Genomic DNA, 22,244 nt, shown 5'->3' with positions numbered 1-22,244 from the left:
TTGCTCAGGCTACAGCATCTGCTGGTGTGCAGATGCATCTGTGCTGCACCTGTGCTGACCCTGCCAGTTTTTATTTAAGATGCTCCTTCTCTGCTAGAAACTAGATTTTCCTGCTTAGAAAACGGTTATTTTATTTTCCTCTTCTGCCCCAGTGCTTTGTGCTTCTATGTTCTGCAGAGGCTGCAGTTCCTGGCAGAAATTGATCTGCCATGATGCATGTACATTTCTGATGCTGCTGAGGCCAACTTGAACATTAGGGTAACCTTGTCATTGTGACAGGTGAGTAAATTCAGCTAGAAAATCTCATTCTTTTAGGACATAATGCTACTTTGCAGAACATTACAGGAGGTAGAAACAGTTGTTTTAGTTTGAGACAGTCCAGATTTGGGGAGGAATGAAAAAAAAGCTTGAAAACCAAACACTGTAAGATACCTTTTGTTAATACAAGTAAAAAAGCAGTTCATCTTGCATGCTATTATTTCTAACAAACTTAATTGATTGTCTGTTTACTCTCCTCCTAGTTTATCACAAAACAGCATTACAGCACTTTGAATGTAATATATGACTAAAGGCAGCCTATCTATGCATTGTTGTCTCCATACCTGTTTGAAGGGTGAAGGATTTCTTGCATGTACCTGCATTAAAAAAAATATTTTTCCAAAGGAAATTATGAAATATAAGTTCTTGTAGTGCATAGTCCTTCATCAATACAGCTATATTTCTTAAAGCAGAGAAATGTGAAATGATGGCTTTCTGGCAGAGAAGAGCAAAAGTATAACCCAGGATTCAAATACATGACCTAGGAATCAAAACCATGTTGTGCTGGCTTTCACACTGACAGTAGATGAAAACAGCTTGGAAAGATCCTTCTTCATGCAACTGTGTCTCACTGAATGATGTGGCAGGGACAAAGGCACAGCATCACAAGTGAATCTAAACCATCTGTTAAATGTCACCATGCACAAAACACGCTACTGCATAAGCTCCACATCCAGGCATTTAGATTCATATTCTAGCTGGGATATTAAATAAAGAGTAGAAAAACCTCAAGCTAACAGAACAGAAATATTAGCCTTAATAAAAATGGTATGCAATTAATTCCTTGGTTCAGAGAAAAACCAGAAGGAGCTTAGCAGGCAGGTACTGTGTGCCAAGACCTGTACTAATTGGAGTTTTTGCAAAAACATTTCAAAGCCCTATAAAGAACCCAGAGCTGGGATAGCTGATCAGGACTGAGGTACCTAGTAAGAAAAATAAACTTGTTGTACTCGGAAGAATTCTGAAATCCTCATAGCATGGTAATGCCACTGTTATTGTAAATATCTGCTTGAAATTATTTGGAGCACAAACCCAAGAACTCAAGGCCTAAAGACAATCACTTTTATAACAGTTTTATTCAAGTCTGTGTGCTCTAGTGTTGAGACAAGGCCTAGATCAGCATTACACTGTAATACAATAATTTTAGCCATTGAACCAAGCCTGCTTGGCATCCTTGGTTTACAATTTACAGTACATCCAAAAAAAGAGCAAAGAGAAAAGAAATCCCAAAACGTCAACAACTTCCATTAGCTCTTTGCTTCACTTAAATATTGTTCTATAACATAAAATAATTTAATACAAAAAGAACTGTAATCCAAATACACATAATACATTGACACAGAACAGAGGAAAGATACAGTAGATTATGCACAAGAGTATTCAGCTGATGTGTTACCTACAGTGAAACAAACTGGACATTAATATAATTTAACTATTTAAGCCCAAGAGGGTCAGAGGCAACAAGTCCAGGTCACAAATAAAGCTTTTTAAAAAATAATGCAATCTTCTTTTCCTCTAAGCTTACTGCTGTACAGAAGTTAAAGGAAGGCTCCAACAAATCACTTAATTTGACAACATTTCATCACACAAACAAGGAAAACTTGGTGGCCTCTGTTATGTTACTCAATTCTGGGGTACATTGCCATTTGGTAATATAACTGCTTCATTGCAGGTTCTTCAGGCAAAACATACCTTCAGGTGCTACTTCCATAGCAACAGACTTTCAAACACCATAAATAGAAGAGAAGACATACAGAGGTCTCCAAAACCAGACTGAAATACTTTGAGCTGTAAGATGAATCCCAGTCCTACAGAGTTTGGAGTTCCTTATGAAGTACCCAACACCCTCCACAAAGTGATTTCAACACAAGCAGGAACTATCCCATATCTCAAAGGATCAGACATGGGGGCATGATCTTACACTAGAGAAATCTACTCACCTGGTTATTCAGATTTACATTGTACCTAGGAAAGTCAGGTCACCAATTTTTGCATCTGGCTTGAAATAGAAGCAGGAGCAGATCCACAATTAATAAGGCAAAAGAAAGAAGTAGCTTATAAAAAGAAGGAGGAAATACATTCTCTGGCTGAGAAATTCTTGGACTTTCAAAGCCACAGAAGAGACATTGTTAAAAGCACAGGTATTTTCCCTGATATTTCCACCACTGTTGCCTGCTCACTCCATATATGCCTCTCAAGTCAGGCAAAATATCTCAGATATTTCCAGCTTGTCCTGAATTTATGACAAAGAAATCAAATATAGCAGCACAATGTGCTGTGCCGGCAGCTGACAGACAAGAATCCTAGAACTCTAGTAAAAGTGGTGGATGTTGATCACTGCTGAACTTGTCAGGTCTGTCCACTAGGCTGGAGGGATGCATTTGTAAAATGAGAAGAAACACTTGAGCATAGGCCTCAGGTTAAACTGCCATTTGCACACAGCCTCCAGTCACCACTTACTGTTCCTTTACAGCTAGCAATCTGCTAATGCAGAAGTTGTTGCTCTTTCACCCCATGTCAGAAAACATTCTCAGAGCTTACCCTGCTTATGGTTAGAAGTAGCAGTCAAATAGGCATGGCATGTGCAGCCATGGAAAGGCCACAAGAGTCAGCAATCAAGCCAGCATTTACCCAAGGGCTTGTTGAAGAACTTTCTCCTCAGGTTAATTGTCTCCTTACACTGACAATCAAGGTAAGAACCTGGTCCTTCATCATCAGTCTCTACACGAAAACCCCTCAATTCAGATCTAAAGAGCTTTGCTCAACTGAGGTCTTGTGCATTTTGACCCACAAATACATTCCACTGACTTCAGTGATGTTTAAGTATGTGAAGAAGAGCTTTCTGAATTGAGGCCTCTTCCCTTTTAACTTGAAAGTTAATTACCCTAAATACAAACTTTTACTACTATAATAATAGTAATAGATGCTCTTGGGTTTATGTGGTATCTTCTTATAACTGCCAAACATGATGGGCACCACTGCCTATGGACTTTAGATGGATCTAGGTAAATTCTGCAGTTCAAACCTAGCCATCCCCCAAAGAGACCTATGTTCCAAAAGAATGGATCCTACTCTCTGCCAAGAGCACTGGCCAAATTCAACCAGTTCAACTGGCAAAGACTCCCAAGTATGCTTTCTTTCTTACTTTTTTTTTTCCCTGTGGCTATATTCTTTGCAGTCTAGGGTACCTGGATTATTATAGCTGTCAAGATAACCTTGAAAATAGAGCAATGGCAGAACTGATGGAGTAACAACTGCTTGAGGTGCAGTGTGAAAAGTCAGCTCGGAGATATCAGCTGCTCTGCTCAGATAAAAATGCTAACCCTGTTGACATTGTAAGAGCTGCTCACTAAAGCATGCAAGACAGAAGAACAAGCCTACTATGAGTATCTGGGCAATCAGCTGAGAGTGACAACTGATTTTGTGATATTGACCGGGCCTGGCAGAAAACAAATTACCCAAGCTGAGAAAATTCACAAATTCCAGCAGAACTCAAGGAAGAAGCTCTGTTCACCTCCAGATATAGTTAGACTCAAGCAGCTCAGTGTGCAACTGAGCTATGCCAAACAGGAACCAGAGGCCAGGTTTGTTCTGTAACTTAGTTGCTGCTAACAGCATTCTTACCAGTGAAGCTTGGAAAAACACCAGCATGTCTTCCCACACCATTATAACCTCTCCAGCTAGGATCACAGGACACAAAAGATCAGGACATGGCTAGAGCAATGTTTTTTCTCTCTCAGACCTATATGCCTCTCCAAGACAAGGAAGCCAGTTTTATCCAACCTCAACATCTGTTTTGAGAAAATGCTGAATCAAAACAATCAAGGTAGAATGGGAGACAGTGTTAATAAATCTGAAATAGCATATATAAAATTAATTATTCTTGTCTTAATGTTGAGGTTTCAGCCACATTGAACACAATATAGATTCTCACTAGCTATCCTGGCATCTAAAATTTGAGCATGGACAAGATCTTATAGATGTACTTCTGATTAGTGAAGGGCCTTTCCCCTGCCTCCCTCCATGGCCATTTTTCAAATTGCTTATGTTAAGCGAATACAACTTTGGAATTACTCCTGCAGATTTGTTCTAAGCCCCAGTTTTCTAGCTGTACATCCATCTGACCCATCAGCTACAGACCTAACAGTAGCCCACTTCAAGCTGGGTTAATTAACCCACTATACTGCACACTAAAAATTTGTCATAGTTCCTTAATACTAGTTCTATTGGACTGCCTGTACATTATGAGCATTCAGATACAGTAAGGACTGTATTAGGAGCTGATACACTAGGAAAACAATATTGCAAATACAGGAAAACAATCAGGATCGTGTACAGCTCCACTTTAAGAGCACATGACAATTTTTTTTAAAAATCTGTTTTGAAAAAAGAGACTATCACTTTTAAAAGCAGCAGTGACCTACATGAAACCTCCACCTTTTTGTCTCTAGACAATCAACTCTTCTACAGGTTAGAAACCATCAAGAAAAATGCCCCGTTTTGTCCTTTATTGTTTATTTTGGAGACACAAAAATCTACAGCAAGTATAATCTTAACTTAATAAACTGAATAGCTGGTTTTACTTTTCCACCAGGAATTTGCATGTCAAAGAGCCAAATACAAGTTTGTCTCTGCCTTCCCATCTCATTCCAACCTTAACTGCATACTTAGAGCAATTCTTACCAAAACTTAAGACTTTCTGCCCATTCTATCTCTACAAATGAGGTAGTTCAGGGTAAAACAAAACAAACCAACCAGAATCTGGGTAAGCTGGATGGGGCTTTGAGTAACCTGACCTAGTGGAAATGTCCCTGCCCATAGCAGGGGGACTGGAACTAGGTGACTTTTAAGGTCCCTTCCAACCCAAACCATTCTATAAAATTAAGTAACTGTACATTTCTCAAATTCTTCTTTAGGACCCTACTTACCTATGATGCCAACAGTTTACCAAGTAGCTAGTACCCCTCTGTCCTTTGACTTACATTAAGAAGGATCATTTCACTGTTATTTCTTGCCAACCTCCACTTCCACTTCACCCAGTTGTATCTTCTGCTTTTAGCTTGGAAATCTTTTAGGTCAAACCACACCTGAAATGTGTATGGTTTTCTGCCTTACACTTGTTACTATGGCAACAAGAATAAATAACCAACAAAGATGGGATGGGGTCAAAACCCTAATGGAAAAATAGGGAGAGGCAGTGATAGCATGTGGCTCAACACAGGGGTGTAAATGGGAAGACACAAAATGTTTCCTGTGATGGTATTTGGCCTGATGTGCAGAGAACACAGTACTGAAAACTACAACTAGGAGGTCCCTCCAAAAAACCAACCTCAGGCCCCAGCAAGGAGACAAGTGAGATGGAAGGCACCTCGGCATACAGGATGCACCTAACATATATATTTGAGAGGTTTAAAGACCAAACCCCAAATTAACAATATCCCCAAACAGAAAACTAACAAAAAACCACACAGAGCTCAAGAAGCCATTCTCAGAAGGAAAATTATGTTCCTGATCAGAAAAAGGAAGATTTTTCACTTATGTAGAAAATGAGCTAAAATGTATTTCTTGTATACAAATGCTGATGAAGTGCTGAAGACTTTCTAGTTGCAAAAAAAATGGGAGGTACTTGTTAGAAAGGAACAATAATAATTCCAGTAGCTACATCAGACCCACTACCCAGTCACCAGAGGCAAGATACTTGTTAATCAAGCACACACCTCTTAGCCTGGGAGTGACTATTTCCAACATAAAAAAATAAAGTTGATGTAGGTGATTTCAGAAGTTGTGTTTGCCTCTGACTAGTGGCAAAACTGTTTTTAAAAGCCAAGCATGGGAAAAGCCAAAGGCAAATGTACATTTTAACTGCAGCATGACTTTCTGCTAATGCATTCAATAGAGGGAGCACCAGAATAAGCCACAGATCTATTTCCATTATGTCTCCTGAAACTGTGAAAGTGAGGTTAATAACAAGAAGTTCTTCTTAAGACTGTATTGTTTGTTAAATACAAAAAAAAGAGAAAAAAATAAAATATAAACCAAAACCAGGATTGAAAATAAGAGGACAAAAAAAAGCAAATTTGGTTAAAGATCCTTTCTGTCCAGCTAGCTACCATATTAGCTGGCTGTGAAAACCACTGTATTCTAGTATTAAAATAGTAAACTGAAGAGAAAATGTAAGAAGGAATTCTTTCCTATAGATACCTTAATTAGATCATCAACCAAAGATTTATGAAGTCTGAAAGTTATGCTCTGTGATAGTGAGAGTATATTTTGGATCTTTTATTTTCTGTATTTATTGCTTGTTTGCAAGTATGTTTTAACATGTCTATCCCCTCACTTTTAATATCCAGTTTTACCCAAACTGTAGTCTTAAATGAGTTCTAAATATGGAAGCTAAGAAACTGTTCTTCAGTGACAGGATAAGGATCAGAAATCTTTCCAAATGTAAATGCCCTTATTTCATACCAAAAAAACCCAAACAAAAAACAAACAAAACAACAACAACAAAAAACAAAGCCAAAAGGAGGACTTAAATCACTTTGCAAGATACAATCCTTCTTATTCACCACTGAGTTAGTAAGAGTTCTTGACAGTATCCCAAAATACATGGAAAAGGTTAGAAAGCAATAAGCATGTTTTCCAAGGAGAAAAATTTCAAAAAAAAAAAAAAAAAAAGAAACAAACCTATTTACATCAGCTTAAAATTACTTGCAAAAATAACAGGCTATCACTGAATTTTGGGACATGGGAATAGGTTTGGTTCCATATATCCAATGGGACTCCAGGTCCCATATTCATCCCACAGAGATGAATTAGGTTTCAAATAAAAATTAATCTCAAGATAGAAAGGCTACTCAAGGTCGGAAGTTTCCTGTCATGTTTTATTTAACAAAACACTCCAAAGGCAAAGACTTTTCTTTACTTAACCATTACTGCCTCACCTTCAACAGAATGAGAGGTATCCAGATTTGTGACATATAGAAGTAACATCTCTATGCAGTATTGTCCACAATGTCTTAAGTTAACAGCACACTATGAAGAGGAAGGCAACTACTCCCATTCCTAGAGCTACAGAAAAATATTTCATCATAAAACCATGCCAAACCAGAAAGATCTTTCCTCATCAATAACAAAAAATTCACTTTAAAAATACTCATTCTGTTAGAAAACACTGAGGTTCCTTGCTCCATTGCAATAATAAATTGGAGGGGAAATAGGCATAAAAAGTTACATTTTTGTAACTGAAAATGACTGAGAGGAGGTTAATACCTACTTGCTGGTAAAACAGACCACTCTGCACTCTGTAAGAAGCAAAAGTACTAAAAAAGAATCTGTAACTATTTCATCACTTTAGTTTTGACACAAAAACTTTCTTCTCTCTACTTGTCCCACACTCAATTTCTATGAAACCAGTAGAAATTTATCCAAAATTTGTCATTTTTTGCACTGGTTGCTATGTCTGTGCCTTCCCTCCAATATTATAGAAAAACTAAGGCTACAAAGATAGCGTACTTTGAAGGGCTGACAAACTTCTTTTTATTTCCTAAATCAGCACATCAATTAAATAAATTAGTGATACACACTGCCAGCTGGCTAAACAAAAATACAAATATATTTCTAAACCACAAACATTTCTCTCAGCTACAATCTCATTATTACTATCAGTTAAAAAACTGCCACTTCCTCTTTGTAAGGCCTGTATTCATATTTTTCTCCATTCTGTCGTCATTGTTTTAGACTACTCAGTGACTTTCATGTTATCTTTTTCTCATTTTCTCAGAAAAAAGAAAAGCGCAACTTATTCAGACATTTAGGAAACAATGCATTTATTAGAATTTTTTTAAAGTAAGATTTTCACCATCTTCCTCAAGAATACTACTGGAAAGGTAGGTCAATGACCAATATTCTGATATTTTGTTTCCCTGACAAATGGGAATACTAGCAACCAGTAGGAAAAACAAAGATTTCTGAGCTGACGGGCTCATACTTTCTCACTGTCTAGTGGACTGTAGTCGACCACTCCTTTGGAGATTTGAAGCACCTCAGCTCCCACAGCTGGGAAGGAAAAACTCCAACAGATTAAGAAAGCAAAGAATTCAAGCCAGGATGGGACAGATGGATATAGAGAGAAGCTTTGACCTAGCTTAAACATGCACACAGCCCCAGGGCCTTAGGACACTGGAAGAAAAAGCTTTTGGAGTGCATAAGGTAAAATACCTGAAAACTCTTTGTCTTGAGAGCCCCCTCTCTGCCTGCCAGAGAATACCCCACCACCTACTGAAGTCAGGAGCCTTGTGTTCACAACTGACTCCTCTTGCCTCGTATCTCAGGTTGGCCACTGGAAGACAGTTATGGGTGGATGCTCAAAGACTGCCTCAGGTAAATTCACATGCTAGATTCAATGAAGATAGTTGCATTGAAGAAGGGTTATAAAAAAAACCCAAACAAAAACCACAAAAAAACCACATACCAACCAATATGCTTCTAACTAGTCTGTCTGGCAGCTTTGTAATAACAATATCTAGTTTGGTAACCCTGACTTGGATCCTTGACTCTTGTCATCAGTCCTACCAAGTTATTTAATATAGCAATGTCCACTTGGTATTAGGGAAGATAGTCTTTGGAGCAAAGTACTTCTCAAAGTTCAGCTACATACCACCTTCACCAAGTGATTCTATAAAAAGGGGAGAGGGGCAGGGAAGGGGTTAATTCTTCATCCTCATCTTTCTTAAGCAAAAGAGGCAACAGAACAACTTGCCTTTATGTTTGTCTTTCCTGGGAATTTGATAGAAATCTTAAAAGTCCACCTGATGAAATCAACTGGCCAGCTATTACAAAGTTCAGCAGGCTGAGTTCTATCAGTGTGACCTAGAAAGGTGGCCTCCCATTTCATGCAAGCAAACGGATTTTAAAGATTTCTGTTTGAATGGAGCTATTCCAGGTGATGCCTTTGCAGAGCAGATGATACTCCCTATGACATCTATAATGATACCTTTTGGATAGAAAATATTACATTTCAGAACAGCTGATCCAGTTTTGTTCCAGACTTTTTAAAATTACAAAGAAGAATATGAAAAATAGATTATTTTAATGTCCTTTTAAATCCCTCTGACACAGCCTCTTACTGAGATTACGTTAAGGTTGATTCATAGCACAATCAAAATTAGAAATCTGTTGGATAAGCTTTGTCTTTTTGCCAGTGTCTGGGTCACAAATTAAGTTTTCAGAAATAGAAAGTAAAAGGATGCTTACCAAATCAATAATGCTAAAGGCCTGAATTTAACAAAAGAGTCAGAAATGTAAGTTTTCTTTAAGAATCTGAATCCCACCTTGCCTTATCATAATACCTTGTCTAAACAGTCAACAGTCTCTCCAGCTTCAACATTTAGTGTAGCACCATTAAGGCTAGCTCTGGAGCATTTAATAGGGAGGGCAGCAGAAAGTTATTCTGCATTAAGCATTTTCCATGGAATGTGATAAACAAAAAATATGTGACCTTTCAAAACAAAATATACTGTAATTGCTTGAAAAAAAAAGGTGCACTTGACTAATGGGAACATGCTGGTTTCAGTCCTCACACAGAACTAAAAAGCCTTACATACAGTTCTTCCCCACACATGCTGGTTTTTAAAATCAAGTTACAAACATCTAAACACACAGGTTCACTGTGCTGACAGCTGCAGGAAGTATTCAGCTCTACTGCCTTCACAGCAGGACTGGACTGCCCCAACAGGCTGAGCACTGCATTGGCAGCACTGTCAAATGACTTATTTGCAACCAAATATCAGCAGATTAGCAAAACAAGCACAGATTTGTACAAGAACAGTGAACAGACATGCTGTACCCTGCAATAAAGCAGACTACCCTATTACACTCATATAAAGGCCACATCCCTTATATATAATGCCAAATCTGGGGAAGATTGAAGCTCTCATTACAGCCAGTAAGACATACCTGCAGTGGCACAGACACACTTGAAGTCTTTGTACAGAAAACTCTGAGCATAGGCACACCCCATTTTGTGTGACTTCCTCTTTCCAGACCGGGGTCTGTTCTTGCTCCAGATCTAGGAGTGTTTTACATATTTGAACAAGAATAAAGTTCTACATATCTATAGTGCCTTTCACTCAAAGATCTCAAAGGACTTTATACCTATTTATATGTCCCAACCCCTCCCCTTGTGAGGTAGGTATTATTCCTATTATTTACAGATGGGGAAATTCAGGCACAGAGGTTATATTATTTGCCCAGGGTCACACAGTGAGTCAGTGACAAAATAAAACAGAATCCAAATGTTCTGATTCCTGTTTGTACAATCTAACTGCTAACAAGCCTCATTTTCAAAACAGCCTTAAACAGTACCAGTGTATGCAAGAACAGTCTTGGGTTTCATGGGTCACTCCTAAAAAGTGCAAGAAAGAAGATAAAAATGGAAAGAAAAAGATTTGGAAACACATAACTTACTTCTGCAAGCTAACACATCTTTAAAAAAAAGTTTCTGCTAACTCTCCTCCCAAAGCTGAAGCAACTTGACTATAAGCCTGAGAAAAAGGGTGGGAAAAAAAGAGACCGATGGAATGAAAGTCTGAAACAAAAAAACAAGCTAAACAGCTATAACATAAGCCTTCATCTTGAAAGCACAAGGTCATAAAAAAATAGGACTGAGAGGGACCTCAAGAGACCACTGAAGTTCATCCAACCTACCCAGAAGCCAGGATCAACTACACCTACTTGTTTCAAACAGTCTGGTTCACCTGCTCTCAAAGACCTCCACCAGTGGAGATGCCATGCCCTTCCCCTGCCATCTGTTCCATCTTATGCTGTCACATGAGCAAAAGAGGACAAACAAGTCTTAAGATAGCTACTTCTGCTCTTTCAGTGGGGGTATGATGATTCCCAGGCCTGTCTAATGATCTGCATGTATTTCAGAGAAGGTAGTCTCCAGATATTTATTTGTTTCTGTTCTGGATTCCTTGGGAAAACATCAAACACTGATGTCTGCTGTAGTGTAATATTTGAATGTTATTTGAAAATACTGATTAATACCAGGATAGATACCAATATACTTACTGCAAGTGCCAAATCCTACAAGGTCAGTAACAAAAGACTTTGATATGATAATTTTAGCTCATTGCAGATTCAAACTGCAATAAGAGGGCAGGGAAGACTACAGAAAAACCCCACAGCAAAAGTCAGCAGCTCAGAGTTGCCAAATTTCACCCAAATGCAGACAAAAATCAGGCAGCTGATAACACATCTTCAGCAGAGGCAGCACCATATGATCTCTGTAGCATCCCTCCATCTTGTCTGTTTTCAAAGTGCATTCTCAGTGCAAAAAGTAGGATTGAATTTAGAGGGGCCCACTGTCCCCAGTGGTTTCATATTAAGACCAGAATTCTTGCTTGAGTTCATATGCTGCAGCTTTGTGTGTGTTAAGTTCACTTCTGCATAGCGGAATGGTGCTGTCCTGGCTCTGCCCCTCAGCATCTATGTCCAACAGTGTCCGCTCCTCTGCAGGAGGACCCACCTGGAAAGGAAGCAGTGCAGGCAGTCCAGGTCTCTCTTCTACAGTGCTGCTGCTACTAGCAAAACAAGAGTCCAGATTGCTTGGAGTATCAGTACTTGAACTGTTGGCAGAAGATTCACCCTTGGCATTGCTGGGTGACACAAACCACCAGGGATCAAGCCGCTGCCGACTGGCTGCAGGACGTGGCCGGGGCAGGAACTCCAATGTCTTGGGTCTTTCCAGTGTGGGATCCTGCTGTGCATTCCATCGTCTTGGGGTTGGAGGAAAAACAAGGTTGGGGTCTGGCAGGCGAGGGACCTCACTGGGATCTCTGCTTGGACTAGGTGTTTTTAATACACCTATCCAAAACAGACAACGCAAGAGAAGAGGGATAAACATGTTAGATGTCAATGCTAAGTGGTACCTACAGATCTTAGTTTATTGTATATACAGTGCAAAAAACATATTTAAACCAGAAAGCCTCCATTCAGTATCTACAAATTCTGTATCTTCAAGATTATGGCAATCTGAGGATGCTGGAACCAAAACCATTACTGCATTATTCAGTTAGTAATTTGTGTTAAGATAGCCTCCACAAGCAATTCTTGCTGGACTGGTCATCTCAACAAACGTATAAGTAACAAGTAATTATACTGCTTCTATCTTTACCCTGAAGAGGGAAAACAAAGATGGTTGAAAACCTACCTGCTCCCAGTGCTCCAGTTAAACAGCTACTGGAAGGGCATCCACTGGTTGGGCACCCATTGACAACCAGTCCACTCCCTTTGATGGCTCCATCAGAAGGTGTGCGCCTGTGCCCGCTTTGCTGGGTGTGGGAAGAGACCGTCACGTGTGTGGGAGTCAGGGACTGGTTGGGGTCTTGTTTGAACCTCTCGATCTGGACATTGACCAGTGGGTTTGTAATGGCTGGCAAGGGAGCCTTGACTGTCACTGGGCTGACAGGCATCTCATAAACCACAATCTCATCACTGTCTGAGCGTAGCAGGGACCGTGTGGAATTACATTCGGAAATGGAAGACAGGGAAAGAAGGGTGAGGGATGTGGAGGGCTCGCCTAGCAACAACAGGGGATCGTCCTTCTTGAAGATCTTCCGGGAAGGAGGACTGGTGCTCCTGCGCGGGCGTCCAGCTCGCTGAAAAATGCTGTCACGCTTCTTCTTCTCTTCCTTGGGCACCTCTGGCTCTTCCTCAATCAGCAGCTGACACTTCCCTGCTTCCAAAAGATCAAAACCCAGGCCTGCAGCAGCCAGCACTGCTCCACAGCCAAGCAATGCAATCTCACATCGCTTGTGGTGGGAGCCGCTACGTTTGAGGCTGTTGGTGGGTGTCAGCTGTGGGGTACTGGTAGCAGAGTTTACAGGGGTGGACTCCTCGTTGGCATCACTAGAAGGGCCATCCCACTCTTCATTCTTCTGAAAGGGGATGCAGAGGTATGACTGATTGTGCACAGGTGAAGGGTGCACTTTGCCCTCTCCATTAAAACATTCACTGTCCTCATCATCTGGAAAGCAAATGAAAATAGACTTTATGTCAATGTAACATTTTCCCTGGCAAATTTCATTGTCTCACAAATATAGTTCAAAACAAGCTTCTCCTCAGAAGATGCAACTGCTCTCCTCACAAACATCATTCATCAACTCCCAAATACATTCTATTGTTTCCAAAGAAGACAGGCTGGATAAAGTAACTGGAAACACTATCAAAGTGAAAGAAATTAGTGAAACATTCATCCACTTGGGATTAATTGCATTTCAAAGGCAACCTACACCTCAGTAACTTCTAGAGTAAATTTATGTGTTTGTGAGTGAGGAGCAAAAGGTAGAAAAACTGTAAGGATTGCTCCTTGCAAGTGAAGGGGTAAGCAAGCATGCTGCACATGTAAATATCATTATTCAGGAAAGGAGCTTAGAAACTAGCATAAAGCTAGAGGAGAATTAACAGAAGCTTGTTAGCTTGACAGAGGGAGAAGCACAAGTAGTGAGGTGAACAAGAAAATCCAGAAGGAGAAAGTGGACACTTGACAAAGAATAAAAGAAAAACAGATACCAAACACAATGAAAACATTGCTGTAAGGTACCAGGTGAAGGTCAGGAAAGAGGTTTATGGAAACGTGAATGGAAGTGGGGATGAGAGTACCAAGTTCAGGGAATTCCTTTACCCATCTCTGCTAAGCTGGTGAATCCTGGAAAAGCAGGTGCAGTTCTCTGGATCTTCCCAAGATTTGGTGCACTGGATGACCACTGCTTGCATCCTTCTACCAGAGCTTTCAGACTGAAAATAGTAGAAGGATGTGAGAAAACATACCATGCTCACAACCAGTTTCCATTCTCCCCTTATGTATTCTCTATTGATCTACTTAGGGTATCCATGTGTCAGTCTCTACTACATAGATCTGAAGTCCTGCCACAGAAAGAAATTTTGTGATATCTTTACAGCACTTTAAAATAAAAAATTTTTAACAAGTAAAAAGGTCCCTTCCTCGTTTGTTACACTGTGGCAGTTAAAAGGCCTCTGCTGACAACTAACAAGTTATAAATGCAGAATAACAGAAGGCACCACTACAAAAATCAGATGAAACGTTTTCTTTTTACATCAACGCATAATGTTTTAAAATCTTGATTTCTTTTTGCAATCGATATTACCATGGCAAGTAAAAAATATGAACAGGAAGATAAATAGCTACCAGAATAATTTCAAGGCCTGCTATGTTTGCCTTAAGGGTATAAAATTTTCATCCTTCCCTTTTATTTTTTGCTCTCTCTTTTCCCCCCAATTTACAAACAGACCTCAAAGACCTGTCCAGAAGGTTGCCACACATCATTATAATTAGATAGTGGTGTGCATATGAAAACAATTCAAAACATGCTGACTTAAAGAATGTTCCTACTAGAGCAGTATTGTCTGCTATTGTCCTAAGGAAAGAGCAACTGGAATGATTTGAAAGCACTAGCACTAAAACTATATTTCAATCACCAGCATAACAACTCAGGAACTTAAAGACTTCTTACCTGTAATCTATTTAGATTAACTAACCAGAAGGTTGTTACTTACTTTGTTGCATTATGACTGAGTCACTTTTCTGTTGCCTTTTTCTACTGGGAAGTCAAAGGCACTTCTTTTTAGGAATGGTGAGATGACTAAGTTTATTTGCTCAGCAAATTGCAAAATGCTTCCCTACAACTGTAAGACAACATCCCTGGTGTCTCAATACCATTCTGTAATACCATTAATTATGGCAATAATCAAACCACCAATTTATCGAGGGGTAAATGCTCAAACTCCACTAAACATTACCAAGAATTCAAATCTTTTAGAAGGTCAAAACAGCCTTATGTTTAAAGGAGCATTCCAGTAATGACTTCTTGGAGTCCTGGTATAAATGATTCACACACACACACAAAGGAAAATAAAACAGAATCCACAGAACAATAACCTATAGAAACAGAGGTACAAACAACCTCTATATTTCTGCAAAAATCACTTTCAGGATTGCTTCACTCATGGTACATGTCCTTTTCAAAGGACTGAAGAGAAGGTATTTGCTCGGCTTTATCAGATACGTTTTATATACTAGCATTTAAGACAAGAAAAAGTATATCTGAGAATTTTAAGAGAAGCAGTTTCAGGTATTATATGAAACTACAGAAAGCTAAGCCTTAAAACAGAGAAACCTATTACAGAGTTTCACACAGCTAAGAAGTTTGACAGGTTACAAAAACACCTAACAATGTAAAAGTAGACAGCGAAACATCAGTTGCTAGCAAATGAACTGAATGCAATTTTGTAAACTGTTCTGAATCTCTAACATCTTTCGTACAGGAAAGAAGTTTGGAAGCAGAAAGGTGTTTGCAAGCAGATAGGCAAATCTCCCATGAGCCAGCTCATGACCAGGTTTAGAACCTGGGAAAGAGTTTTCCTCCAGGCCCTCTCTTACCCCTCTTCTCCTGCACCTAGCTCCTTGTGACAAAGTGAGCTTGGTCCCCAAGTGCGTCCCTTTTTCTTCTGGCCTCTCTTCTCTTCTTCCTCTCCTTCCTCCTTTGGAAGGACTGAGCTTCGTCCCCACGTTTTACAGCTTTCAGCAGGTGTCACTTCACAAGTGGAAAGAACAGTGGAAAATGGGAAGGAAAAACAGATACACAAATTAAAAGAATTGGTTCCACTACAACATAAAGAATAAAACATAGGCCAGAACAGGAATAGTAACAAAAGTGATTTTCCCATAATTCTGACCATTTAGCAACACAAATCTAACAACCAAATGCCAAATTAAGCACTCCCTAATCCCTTCCTCTCCAGCTTTATTCCATCACCAGTTTCTCTTTAGAACTACCGGTTTGAAACCAAACACACAAGTGCTGTGATATCCAATACAAACACTGCACATTAGTTAACATGACTTTTGTAATTCTAAGACATGCATGTCTACCTAATTCTGTGTTATTATGGGAACACTATTTGCATGACAAACATGTGCCCTTGTTCCTATTTCCTTAAAACAATAACTTAATACAGCAATGTTTACAGATCTACTCTGCAAATTAGTATTTTTTAAAATTAACTTGTACACCTAGGGAATGTATTTTCTATAGAAACAGCAGTGATACTCCCTCCATCACCATTTTTCTCTCTAAATGCATACATGCAAGGCACAATGTAAACATTTTAGGTACTTTCTTAACAGTCCTGTCCTAGATATGGAATCTTGGCATCTTACCACGCTGACAGACTGTACATTTCCCAAATTCAATACTACATTGAGCTCCTTACACTGTATGGCCCTGAGTCTGGGAATAATGGTAGGACTTGCAGGAGGGCTGGAGCAGCTACTGATCAAGCTTTTTCTTTTGTCCATCGTTGGAGAAGCCTGCACAGTGAATTTATGCTGAAAATCTGTTTAGCAAAAGAAAAAAATAAGTAAAAGCAGAAAGCCCCAGTTAAAATGCTCTTTTTTTTTTTTAATATAAGAAAAAAAAAATTATGGTAACTTTTAAAGAGCGCAATTTACGGGATCTATGTAGAAATGAAATTTTACAGCTAATTGCTATTTGTCCATTGTACACACTGAGAATTCAGAACGAAGATGTGCACTCATAGCCCTGAAAATGTATCTTCTTAGTGTATGTGTGAAACACATACACATACAGACCTAGTGTTGACTGCCAAATTATATCCTTGTATAAATCCTTGTGCTTTACCTCTCAGTTTCTTAAGCACCACCAAAAATAGGTGTTTACAGACCTAAAGAAAGGCATAGGTAACATACACATTTTATAATAATTTCTGTTCTGAACAGCCAGTGCCTCCCAGAAAACAAAGAATATAGTCCAAGTCATCATCCCTGATGTAACAATGAGCACTAGGTGATTTGCAAACACCACGCTTTTGGTTTTTTGACAAATATAAATCTCCATAAAGGATCTGTAGTAGAAATGCTAAGGATTCAGTATTTCTGAACATCACTATCTTCACTCTTAAGAGTGACTTTGCCAACACCTTACTAATATTTAACATTTCTTCCAGAAGTCGCTTCCATGTTAATAGGTTCACACATGAACTAGCAATCTAGTCCCACAGCTATCAATGTATTTTTGGTAATTTTTAGATTCTGACACCTAAAATAATCCAGTAGATTACAGATCATCCTGCAGCATTACGTAAAATATTCCCCGAGCAGGAACCTCTGTCATCTTCTATGTACAGCCTTTAATAAACGGATTCTTTTGAGTACTGACATGTTAAATTGCAACACCACATCTTTACAATAAGCCATATACAGCCAATGGCTAACAAACATATAACATTTCGAATTCACCTCTGGCCTTAATCTTGGAACTTGGGGCAATGCTGGTCACAAAAGCAGTAAATTTAGTTTATTGATCCCAAAGAGGCATGCTTTTCCTGAAGTACATCAAATTCTTTCTAATGCATAAGGGTCAGTAGTAAGGAACTATCAAACCTACAGGTTGGTCCCATTTCACATGGCACAGCCTAACACATCACTAACCTGAAGGCAAGCTGATATGATTGCCATCCTTTAACTTGAGCCGGCTCCTCTTGAACTTCCCCATGCGTTTCTTGACTCGAGGCTTCTCCTGACACAGCTGGTGGATGATGATGTTGAGCTCCCTTTCCAGGATGTCAATCTCACGTTCTGCCAGTTCCTGTTCCCGCCTTCGTAGCAGCTCCTCATGGTTCTTCTGTTCAACAGCAGCACGACTCAGCTCTTCTTCCCATGTGCGCAGCTCCTGCAGGGGGGTAAGAAAGCAGAAACAAAACGTTACCTTGTGACCTGTGGGTTAAGACTAACATTACCTGTTCTGAAGGCACAGCTTCAATGGCCTGAGCTCACAGAACTGCAAACATCTCTGGTTAAAGGCTCAGCTGAGAGCCAAAAACAATACTCAAGGACTTCAATGCTTGCCATTTAAGGCCCCTCATACCAGCATTAAAATTCAGACATAACCACTTGTGAGGCCACACCTGAAATCCTGCGTCAAATTCTGGGCTCTCCAGTACGAGACAGACATCGACATATTGGAGTGAGTTCAATGAAGAACCATGAAGGTGATTAAGAGACTAGAGCATCTCTCCTGAAAGAGATGGAACTGTTCATCCTAGCACAGAGAAGGTCTGGGAGGAGTGAAGGGAGATTTACCAGTATGTATAAAAACTTGAGGGAAGGGTGGAAAAAAGATAAAGCCAGGCTTTCTTCAGCAGTGCCCAGTGACAGAACAAGAGGCAACAGACACACACTGAAATACAGGGGACACTCTTTGAACATTTTTTTACTGCATTACCGAGCACTAGCACAGATTGCCCAGAGAGGTTGTGGAGTCTCCCTCTTTGGGGATATTCAAAAGCCATCTCTACATGGTCCTAGCAAAAGCACATAAGGCAAATCGTTCAATCTATCCCTTGATGACAAAACAAATTAACTGAAACTGTCCTTGAAATCTCCAAATCCCACTGCGCTCCTCTCCTCTCACCACAAGGACAAAAGAATTCAGCACTTAGAATAATTCTCTCCATATGGCCAATTCCAGTGCAGAAGGCAGAAAATGAAAAATTCAAGTTAAACATCAGGTAGATAATCAGACAGATTTTAGTTTAGATGTTTTAAATAACGGCATTGTTACCTGGCTCATCACCAGGGAGATTTGATACATTTTACTCAATAAGTGAACAGCATATAAAATTATTTCCCCATTGCTAAAAAGGAATACAGTACTCAGCCTGAGGGCAGTGTAGTTCGTACTGTTTAGCTGTTTGTCTTTTGAAGTTTCTGGTTTTCAGAAACTGTTCCAACAGTTACCCCATGGGACAACAGTAGCAATTCATTTTTCCCAAAAGCTACTAAAATAGGTGAATAGAAATGTTCTAAGTATTCTTGTAGAAGTTGGTTTCTTTCCTTTGACCCAAGGTCTTCTTTTCTTTCTCTCTGCCTCTTAAATGCAACCTCTGAGGACAAATCAAACAGCTGCTTATTATGAATTTACTTTCAGGCAATAGACTACGAACTTCCAAATGTAGTGATTTTGGTTCTGCTGCAGTTTTTCTTACCAACCACTAAAGACAGTCCCTGTAAGGACCTTAAATTAGATGCAGCAAGCTGTGCTTACCACAAGCATGCTTGAGGAAAACTTCAGCTTTTTTACATCTCCTCTTTAAAGCTCATGGTCACCATTCCTGTTATTCCTGCTAGCATTTTTGCTTCCTGCTATTTGCCCCAAAGGACTTCAGTTACAGCAGTTACTGGACCCTTTCCCCTGGTAGCATTCATGTTTATTATAGTCTATGCATTTTGGTTGTGCTCAAAACCTTGAAAACAACCCAGCAGAACCAAAGCTGCAAGGTTAACTAGAGTATATATATGCTGAAACTACCCCTTCTACATCTCCTGTTAATAGTTTTCATTGGGTTTCTCAATTAAGGTGCTAATAGTGAAACAGTTATCAAATGCAATAAACAACTCATCACAGCAATTAGCACAGAATATAATGGAAGCTCACTACAATATTAGAAAGAGTAGCAGCTCAGCATGTGGATATTTATTTTTCTCATGAGTCTACCCTTGTGTGCATCATAACCTGCCATTTATTCAGGGACTTAATACAAGCTCCAGTAAAGCACAGGCAAAATTAGCTCTGGGATGCACAAAACAGTGATCCCCGATTGAACTATGAAATGGGGAAATGACAATCCAGAGAGCACAAGCAGGGAGCATTGCTCTCTACTTACCTTTTCTTTGGCTCTGAGCTGATCAAACATCTCTTGGATCTCTTGTTTCCAGTCTTCCTGCAGGGAGTGGAAGGAATCTTTGGGCATTTCAAAAAAACCAGACTCTTCTATGGCAGTAAGATGGTCTAGGATTGTGGCAAAGGAAGGTCGTGAGTGTGGGTCAGGGTTCCAGCAATCTAGAACAGAACAAAGACAAACAACGGTCAGGCGTCTCTAAGCATGGAGGTCTGAGAGGACGGGTAGTGCTTTACTGATCCCCAGTGGCTAAGAGTGGCAAACACACCACCTGTGTTACCCCAGCTTTCCCACTGCCCACTTGCACTCAGGATTGTCAAGTATGGAATTCATGCTTGTACAATATCCAGTAGCACTTAAAATCCTGAACTACCTAACTACCTATGTCTCTAGTTTCTATTACAATAATATATTAAGTAAAATACAGATTTATTAATTTTACAGAAGGTTCCACGTTAAAGCATTTTAAAAAAATAGCAAATAATTCCGTTAAATATTTTAAGATGCATGTATGTGCTCACAGAGTAGAAATATCATGCAAGGCTCTTGCAAATACTTCTTTTATAGTAGTTACATTGCAGAGTTAATAGCCATACTGCAGGAGGATATCTATCAGGGCTTTTCCTGATGCCAAACTCTAATACTAAGCTGAGTCATTATCAATCTTCTTTTCAGAATGGAAAACCTCTTCTGCAAAGCAAACTGGGTCTAACTTGTGTGACAATAGGAGATTCAAATAAACAATGACATCAAATCATGCATTTGGAGTTCTCCTATTTTCACAGGTCCTTTTTTATTATTTGAGAGAAAATTAATCAGACATTTTTCTTTTGCTTTTAGGAGAAACCACAGATATACAAGTTTTTTTTTTTCATTTACAGCCTAATGCAATATTCAGCCAATTACAGAGCTCTAAAAACACAGAACTGAAGGTAGCCATCTTACCACATATGGCAACTCGGTGAGCAACAGTACAAAAGGCAATGTTTTACAGTTCAATACAGGGAATTGAACACAGAAAACAGAAACAGAAAATAGCATAAAGCAGCCCCTCAAGCTACAAACAATCCCCCAAACCATTACATCAAAACTTTTGAATAGGAAATTTGCACTCATTCAATCCTCTCTTCCTTTCCCCTCATTTCTACTCTGGAAGGAAAAAAAAAAAAAAAAATCACTTTCTCATTCTGATTTATCTTGTACCAGCACTTACACAGCTTCTTGTTCAGCAAGCGTCCTTATTCTCTTTCGTACTGCTAGATGCCTGCATGCCAAAATTTCAGAGCAACCAAACAGAAAAACTTAACATTCACATGTATTTGTAAGGAATACAGTTTTTCTGCATGAATGGAAGTAACTAACACGTGGGTCTTTCTCATCATACAGCATTGCTCACATGGTCACTGGACTTAAGACACACATTACTGCAGCACAAGACAAGAGTTATAAAAATGTTCTAAAAGTTTTCTAGACCTTGAAATCAGAAAAAAGGGAACATTCTTAAAATATTAGGTGATGTCCCAAAAGATGTTCATTCATCAGTTTTGTGGACTGAAGTACATCAAGACAGCTGTAATTAAAAATAAAAATCACTTCACAAAATCTGTGCACCAGCCAAGGCTTGGTTCTGCAGTTCTTTCCTTTGATTTTAGCATTACTAAGATTTTGCATTTGGGAGTTCTGTTTTCAAAACTGTGGGTATCAACAGGTTCCATGCTGGAATGCATTTGTGTTTATAGCTTTTAATTTGCTTCTTTTATCAAAACAGAGAGCTGAGGATGTTAAAGAGTGCTCTGATGATCTCCTGCTGCTGGCCAATTAATAGCAATGGGTGTTACAGCTGGATTGTCAGTGCCATAATCCCTGCCTCTTTACCTCAGGTTTTAAGCATGGCAAAGCAAACATGACCCAAAGTAAAACAAAATGCTGCAGCCAGCTAAATGCATGAATGAGTGAACAGGATAACTAGCAGGTGGCCCGTGGCTTTTATTTTCCCAGGCCTAGATCAGCCATTATTTGCACTAATGAGGACAGTTGTAACATATAACTCTTTTCTGTGAAGAGCGAAAGTTCAGCTTTGTTGTCTCAGTGAAGACCACCATGGCAGTAATTCAAAAGTAAAAGCAGCATTAGAGGAAGAAGAGTTC

General features: G+C 39.3%; 1 protein-coding gene across 2 annotated transcripts in view; it reads right to left on the bottom strand.

Moving 5' to 3' along the window:
- Nucleotides 1-1,375: 1,375 nt before the first annotated feature.
- MAP3K9 (mitogen-activated protein kinase kinase kinase 9) overlaps nt 1,376-22,244 on the bottom strand; it is a 56,080-nt gene continuing 35,211 nt past the window's right edge. For both annotated transcript variants that reach the window (XM_014869377.2, XM_088167058.1), the window contains 7 exons: nt 20,083-20,258; nt 17,849-18,089; nt 16,612-16,734; nt 15,779-15,932; nt 14,003-14,115; nt 12,530-13,345; nt 1,376-12,183 (listed from right to left, as the gene is read on the bottom strand). In XM_014869377.2, the coding sequence (XP_014724863.2) occupies nt 11,702-12,183; nt 12,530-13,345; nt 14,003-14,115; nt 15,779-15,932; nt 16,612-16,734; nt 17,849-18,089; nt 20,083-20,258 (2,105 nt within the window). In that variant the 3' untranslated portion in view covers nt 1,376-11,701. The remainder of the gene's footprint in view (nt 12,184-12,529; nt 13,346-14,002; nt 14,116-15,778; nt 15,933-16,611; nt 16,735-17,848; nt 18,090-20,082; nt 20,259-22,244) is intronic.

Source organism: Sturnus vulgaris, chromosome 6 (assembly GCF_052056855.1).
Source record: "Sturnus vulgaris isolate bStuVul1 chromosome 6, bStuVul1.hap1, whole genome shotgun sequence".
Lineage (NCBI taxonomy): Eukaryota > Metazoa > Chordata > Aves > Passeriformes > Sturnidae > Sturnus > Sturnus vulgaris.
This window is presented reverse-complemented; position numbering and strand designations above follow the sequence as displayed.